The 7,373-nt window shown below is 37.6% G+C and overlaps 1 protein-coding gene across 8 annotated transcripts; it reads right to left on the bottom strand.

Moving 5' to 3' along the window:
• Positions 1 to 1,177: 1,177 nt before the first annotated feature.
• On the bottom strand, positions 1,178 to 7,161 carry LOC125480061. Of its 8 annotated transcripts, XR_007260467.1 has the most exons (7): positions 6,826 to 7,161; positions 6,663 to 6,716; positions 6,194 to 6,346; positions 5,688 to 6,011; positions 3,503 to 4,341; positions 2,946 to 3,012; positions 1,178 to 1,919 (listed from the first exon to the last, which is right to left on the bottom strand). XR_007260467.1 is itself a non-coding variant. In XM_048590306.1 (4 exons), the coding sequence occupies exons 1-4, from the start codon at positions 6,892 to 6,894 to the stop codon at positions 4,245 to 4,247; spliced, it is 369 nt and encodes a 122-aa protein (XP_048446263.1). In that variant the 5' UTR covers positions 6,895 to 7,161; the 3' UTR covers positions 3,128 to 4,244. The 8 variants fall into 8 exon arrangements, 1 of the variants encoding a protein (XP_048446263.1); XR_007260466.1 differs by lacking the exon at positions 1,178 to 1,919 and having other exon boundaries at positions 2,428 to 3,012; positions 4,603 to 6,011; XR_007260465.1 differs by lacking the exon at positions 1,178 to 1,919 and having other exon boundaries at positions 2,428 to 3,012.
• Between the last annotated feature and the right edge of the window lie 212 nt (positions 7,162 to 7,373).

Raw genomic sequence — 7,373 nt, 5'->3', positions numbered from 1 at the left:
CGCCTTTGGGCTTTGCATGACAACCACGCAAATTTACAAGCAACTAGATCTTTCTAGCATGCACACCGACTTAGGCTTTGCCTAATGTCCTCACAATTTTACAACTTCCAATATGCATTTCCACTAACAAAATTTCTAGAGTTTTCTAGCATGGTGCCACCGACATTGTGTATTGTTAGAATTCTCTAGCGTGTGCATGAATCTTTCTTTGTGCATGGGCTGGATCCATTGTCTTGGGCCAAGAGAAGATTAGCATTCAACATCCCCCCTTAATCTTGTCTTGTGACACCGATTGAGTTCCTCAATCTGACAAAGTCTTCTTGCCTGAGTGGCTTGGTGAATATGTCGGCGGCTTGGTCTTGAGACTTCACGTATTCAACTTGCACATCCTTTCTTGCAATGCACTCTCTTATGTAATGGTAGCGGGTATCTATTTGTTTGCTCCTATCATGGAATACCATATTCTTTGCTAGAACTATTGTAGACTTGTTGTCGACATAGATCTCAGTTGGTTGTTCTTGTGGCATGCTTAATTCTTTCCGCAAGTTTCTCAAGCAGATTGCATGACAAATACATGGGCGTGAACTTAATAACATAGAGTAGTTTTGCAAGGCTACATCGAAATCCCCAACTATGAACTTAATTACACAACATGATCACAAAATATGTAAATATGAAGAACAACATAAGTGAAATTAAATCCATAGAAGAAACCCCCTGAAGCAATTTTGATGTGGAACTCCTTCAAGAATAGCGCAGCTGCGTGGTTTCTTTGATTGCAACACATGGTGAAGGAATAAGGTTTTGTTTTTGGAAGAAAGGCCAAAGAAAGAGAAGAGAACTCTGGTTGTCCCCAAGAGAGGGCCTATGTAAAAGTGGTTGAAAAGTTAGGTTTTATAAGGAAAAAGAGGCTGTTACATAATGGCAACACATCCCAGTAATTAAGCATTTATTTCAAACCTCTTTCTTTTCTTTCTGTTATTGGTCTCTTAAGGGCCATATTCATCACCATCTTCAATGGTTCTCTCTCTACATCATAATCCTTATTCAATTCTCCACTTTCAACATCATTTTGCCTCATTTGCCCCCAAATGGACTCTAAAATACAATTGACTATACATTAAAACAAAAGAGGGTAAAACACAACTAGTTTAACTCAAAAATATCACAATGAGGCTAGGAATTGATGGTATAATTGTATGAAGTATATGAGTTATCATAATGTCTTGTAGAAATCTTCACACTCATTCTTCTATATCAAGTTTGTCTCCGACTTGATATGTGAGTGCAATCTATCAAACATACGTTTTCAGACTTATTAAACTGGATTTGGATGCAGATGAAAGGAATGGCGGTGGCAATGGTGGGAGATGGAATCAATGACTCTCGGCCTTTAGTTGCAGGAGATGTTGGCATGGCAATTGGTGCTGTCACCGACGTAGCTATAGAAGCAGCTGATATAGTTCTGAGGAAGAGCAACTTGGAAGATGAAGTTACAGCCATCGATCTCTCCTGAAAGACCATGTCTCGAATTCGATTGAATTGTGACTGGGCCCTGGGCTACAATATCCTTGGCATGCCAGTGGCGGCTGGAGTTTTGTTCCCTTTCAGTGGAATTCGATTACCACCGAGGCTTGCAGGTGCATGTATGGCTGCTTCATCTCTAAGCGTGGTATGTTCTTCTCTCTTGTTGCAGTCATATAAGAAGCCCTTGCTTATTCAGAGTGTCTCCAACGGCAAGTCTGCGTGACAATCTAGGTACATCTGACTAGTTTTCAACCTCTGGTTGCAATGAATTTGTAGTTTGTACATGCGATCGTGATTAATAATTTAGAAGCATAAGGCCCTGATTCTTTGACGAAATCCGAAGAGAGTTCAACTAGAGCTTGATTATCTGTAAACGTTGTCGAAAACATTTCCTACAGAAGAATGTAACTGTTATGTGTTTGGTAGCATTTGCATTTGCACAAAATCTGGAAAGTTTACAGACCATAACAAATGTTGCACAATTCTAACTGTGCTTGTACAGTTCGGTAAGATTCTGCAATGGTTTGTTTTGAATCAAAATGCATGTCACCATAATCAATCTTGAAGTTTGTGGTGTGTTTCTCGACTTTGGCTGCGTTGCCGAAGCAATAATAAGATAAACTGCGGGATTTAGTCCCAAATTATTATCGAAGTGAAAATTAGGTTCTTAAATTATTTTTTTGATACATTCTTAAACACATTAGACGCTGCTACTTTCATCTCTACTATTATATTCGAAGCAACTAGGATTCATGCCCGCGCGATGCGACGGGTCGAAAACTTTGTCATGTAATTAACAAATACAAATAAAAAGGGGCAAGTAAAAGAGTCCATGAATTTCCGTAGTGTAAATGTACTCCAACATGATCAGGTCAAAAGGAGATTCCTTCACTCTCAATATGGTTCATCAAAAGTAGTGTCTTATTTCTTCAAGTCAAACATTTAGGACAACACCAATCACAACTACAAATACTAACAACTGTGCAAAAGAATTATAAAAACACTCATGTACCATGTAAGAACAAACCTCACAATTGGTCTTAAGAATTGTTTTTCCAAAGAGACCCATTACAACGCGATATGAAAGAAAACAAAACATGAATAATATCAAGGAAAGTACATTCTCTGTCAAGTAAAATCTACGTCAGGTAATGAACAAAATACAAAGTTCTCAGCTTTAGTTTAATTATTATCAAATATTGAGGGAAATTAACAACTACCCATAATGTTTGCTCAAAATTAATTGACAATATGAATAATTTAATTACACAACATTTACAAAACCCAAAGTTCTTAAGCTTAATTTGATCTTACCATTTAAGTGGAAGAAGTAAAAAATTACACATAAATGTTTACACACAATTAATTGATGAAACAACCAATTGGGTAATCAAAAATTTCAGATGAAGAAATCATACCAATGGGTTTCCATTAATTTCGATATTGAAGTTTAACTTTTTGAGTCATTTGCTCTAAATCGTTCTCCTGCCAAAAATGTAAACAAACCCCCAAAATAAGGAGCTCTGTTGGTTCCCAAATATTAACAACTGCTTCACGTGTACCTTTCATGAAACAGGTGGTGATTGCTGCTACTAAGCAGGATTGAAGATTGAGTATCTGATTATTATAGGAATTAGAAGTCATCTTCCAGACAAAATCAAATACACAGGGATAGGCAATCAAACTAATGGTGCAGTGAAGACAATAAAACACAACCTACTACTCCCTCCCTCTCTCTTTGTGCAAAGGCGGCATGGCTCTCATTCACCAAACCCTCATTGAATGACAGCCACCTAGACCCATCCCAATCCGTCCCAAAACCATAGGACAAAATTAACCTTCCTAACTTAGCATCCTGACCGCTTCGGATCTAAAAACTTTTGGCACAGAGAGTGCACATGCATAATTTAAATTCACAGATCTAGTGCATGCAAGCGTACATTAGTAAAGGGAGCCAGAGATTATTACATTTTACCTTGGGTCTGAGATACTTAAGTCGTGTGCTCTCCATTTTCCAAACAGACTTGAGCGTTGCAGTAGTGTCCTGCAAAGAAATCATAGATACATTAGCTGGCACAGAGAATAGACAAATTTTTTTGTTTCAGACCGCAGATCCAAGAACCACACTTATTTCACCGATTATTGGCTATGGACAGAAAAGCGAAGCAAGGGATAGGATGTTTACCTTTGGAAATTTTGTACTCTCTAATGAAAGAGGGGAACCCAGAATGAAAAAAACCAAAGGGCAAACAATTAAATAGACGCCCAGAAAATCCCCCAACCGATTTAAAAAATAACAATAAAATAACCAAAAACCATGCTGCCTAACCTAACAAAACCAGTACAAAAAAATTTTTTTTGGGCTTTTCAATCACCATATTCACGCAGATATAAATGCAAGAAACAATTAAAAAAAATAGATTTTAGTACAAAATGTAATTGAAAAAGACACTTATCTGAGCATGCAATACAGTATGGACAATGAAGAGTGACTCCCGGACTAAGGGACCATACTCGCGCTTGTTCACCATCACCCCTCTCTCTGTGTTTCTCTCCCTGAAATCCCGATGATCCCCCTCTCTTTCACTGTCACACTCTCACTCACTGAATCAAAGATCGACACTGACATCCTCACCCCTCTCTCTCTCTCTTAGAAACAAACTAAATGAACAAAGTCCCTGACTCATCCCAATCCGTCCGAAACCATATGGACAAAATTACCATCCAACCCCCTCTCTCATATCACCTGACGGCATGATCTGAACCCTTGACGAGGTAGTGTGGTCATTTTGACTCCCAAACTGTAGTGATCCCCTGCAAAAGAAACCGGCAAACAAAGAAAAAAGAACAAACGATGAGCAATAAAACTCACAGACCATAATACACAAAATTCCCTATAACAGTAAATTGATAAAGCATTTTACCCAATCTAATTGAATTCCTGATCACAACACATAAGATAAACTAATAAACCATTTTATCTAAACAACCATTTAATTTTAAACATTTAAAACCGAAGAGAACCAAACGCGCATATTTGGGAAAAATGGAGTGTTTTGAGCATCTAAATCTCACCCTCAACACTTTAAAAATGCAGCGGTCCCAATGGAAGGAGAACTTGCAAAACAGCGTCCCAGCACAAACACAACATATAAAACAAACAAACAAAGACAAATTTTTTTTTTAAAAAACCGATAATGAACAATAAAATTCAAAAATCCTAGGATACAAAATCGCAAACGACATAAAAATTAGTAATAAAAATTATGAAAAAACAGACACCGATTGACACCAAAGGCAAGAAAAATCCCAAACCAGTTAAGAAAAAATTAAGAGTCCATTCCTCTGTCATATTCTTTTCCCTTGTTTTGCTACCCCTAATCCCAAATGTGTCTTCGATGCTCTTTGTCCCCTTTTTCTCTCACCCTAATATCTCACCTGCAAAATCTTAACGCTGCTGCCTTCCCCCACCAACAAACCCTCAACATCCTGTAATGCTATTTTCTTCCAAATCTATAACAAAAAATGCATGCACAAACACGATAGAAATTTGCAAAAACCCACAACACAACCTAACTAAAAATCTCACGGATTAAAAGTTTCACCCAAAAGAATCCCCCATCTCTCTTATCAAATGAAAACTCCAAAAGCAATTCAATGGTTGATAACAACCCATTTAAAATTGAACCCTTCTCTCACATTGATTAGTCGTTCATTCTGCACCTGCATTTTTCTAGTTCTACGTTATGAGTTCTATGTACAACTCAAAAAAGCAGATTTTAACAACTAAAAGGATGGACAGTAACACCATATGACCATGTTATGATAAAAAATGATAAACAAAGATTCGCTCAAAAAGCAGAGCATAAAAAACTCCCAAAAACAAAGATCAGGATCTCTTCATCCAAATTATAAGTATTGTATATAAGTCTTCAAATACAGGACTAATGTGTTATAAGTATGGTGTGTGAAAAGTATTTACATAACGTTGTTCCAAATCAATAGTTGGACAGAATAACATGATAAACTTTATTTTGAGCAGGAACGTGAAAAACTATCTAGCAACACAATCTATCAAGAGATGTAAGTTCTCTATATACATATATATTTATACCAACTTGTCATATTTAATAAAACTAAAAGCATGACAATAAGGGAACCTTGGCTGCCATAAGTCATATCCGGCAGCTGCTTCAGCCACCCCCACTGGAATTCAGGGTTGAGTGCATTTCATTCGAAAATCCATCACCATGAAAAATGAAAACAAAAATTCAATTCAAATCCAACATATCCAACAACCCAAATATTATAATAATCTAATCAGACAATAAACAATTAGAGATGAAGCTCAATTACCATAAAGAAATGAGGGGTTGTCTAGTAGAAGCCAGTTGAAGCTTCATCAAATATATAGAGGATGATCAACCAATAAGAGACTAATCTCAATTACCTTTCCTGTTCCCGGAAAATCACTTCCAGGCCCGCTACGAAATATTAGAAGGTCCGTAAACTCATAAGGCTAATATATAAATTAAGTCTCCCTCTATCCCTCGCAATGCAAAGCAAAAGAAAGCCCCTCCTTTTCATAATCCCACACAGGTGAGGTTAACACTTGCAGAGAGGGAAAATGGCTTATCACTTATGCCACATCTATTGTCTAACATACCTTGAACTGCCAACTCCACCATTCCCCAGGCTAGCAGATGCCATACCGACGTCTGATCCCTTCACTACTGCAACACAGCAGATGATGATACTACTTCCCCTCCTCGCAACACTCCCTGCTCCTACGTCCACTCCCATCCAAGCACCTATCTTTCTATTAAACAACATAAAAATTCAAATTTCTTTCCACAAAAGCAATAATTAAAATTAAAATTCATAAAACATAGAAATTGAGCTGAAATTGCTGAAACAAAATTCAAATGAAAATTTTTAAAAATTGCAGAGTCAGTTAATTACTTAATTTAGCTCGGATCCACACCAAACTCACTCCAATTTTTTACAAATACAAATACAAATTTAAAAACCACCACCGATCCTCCGAAATCAATCGGACTCCAACAAAACAATTAATTTTCGGCATTTTCAAACGCAATACATCCAAAAGTCAGAAATCGGTTCAGACGACTGACCTGCAAGCGTTTCGGGGAGGCCCGGAAGCAGAGCTCGCGCATTCCGCTCCGCTCCTGGAATTTTTTAGATTTGAGCAGAAAATTTGGGAAGGAGAAGAATTGGATTGGAGAGAGGGAAAATTCAATCTACTTCAGGATCAAACACTAAAGTACGAAACTTTACCTTTTCCCTTCTCAAATCTGACATCTTCGAGAGCTCCACCCTACTTTTGATGGTGGTATCTGAGTTCATTTGTGGGTGTCGGCGACTTGCAAGGATGATGGATCCACGAAATGGAGGTTGGTTCGTAGGCAGGAGGATAATTCGATATGGGTCGTGTGGAGGTGCATCGTTGATTGTTCAACGGATTTAACTGAGATGATGAAGAGGAATGGGGTGAGCAGCGCTGGGGCTAGGTTGAGAGAAATGGAGAGAGAAATCTCTCGAATTTGATAGGAACTGAGAGAGAAACGGTGCTAGGGTTTTAGGAAATGAGCTCAGAGTGAGAAAAGGAGAGTATGGGCCCTTAAACAACTTACTTCAACAACCAATACTTTGGAACTCTTTTTCACTTCTTTTCAACTCTTTTTCATTTTTTCTTTTTTTTTTTTTTTTTTTTTTTTTTTTTTTTTTTAACCGTGCCTATGGCACAAAAACTCACATCCATAATCCTTCCCCCACACTTATTTCCTGCAACACATTAATCAAAGGGAATTCATTCATGCTTACTA

Source organism: the organism of the source record quoted next, unplaced genomic scaffold, assembly GCF_019419815.1.
Source record: "Pyrus x bretschneideri cultivar Hongxiangsu unplaced genomic scaffold, Pyrus_bretschneideri_v1 Contig31, whole genome shotgun sequence".
Lineage (NCBI taxonomy): Eukaryota > Viridiplantae > Streptophyta > Magnoliopsida > Rosales > Rosaceae > Pyrus > Pyrus x bretschneideri.
This window is presented reverse-complemented; position numbering and strand designations above follow the sequence as displayed.

What these genes read in the sequence shown, in the direction of transcription:
- LOC125480061 (XM_048590306.1), bottom strand. Translation starts at nt 6,894, where the DNA reads ATGAACTCAGATACCACCATCAAAAGTAGGGTGGAGCTCTCGAAGATG. An exon ending in CAGATTTGAGAAGGGAAAAG is followed by an intron (nt 6,717 to 6,825) that starts GTAAAGTTTCGT and finishes AAAAAATTCCAG; the next exon opens with GAGCGGAGCGGAATGCGCGA. An exon ending in CCTCCCCGAAACGCTTGCAG is followed by an intron (nt 6,343 to 6,662) that starts GTCAGTCGTCTG and finishes TTTAATAGAAAG; the next exon opens with ATAGGTGCTTGGATGGGAGT.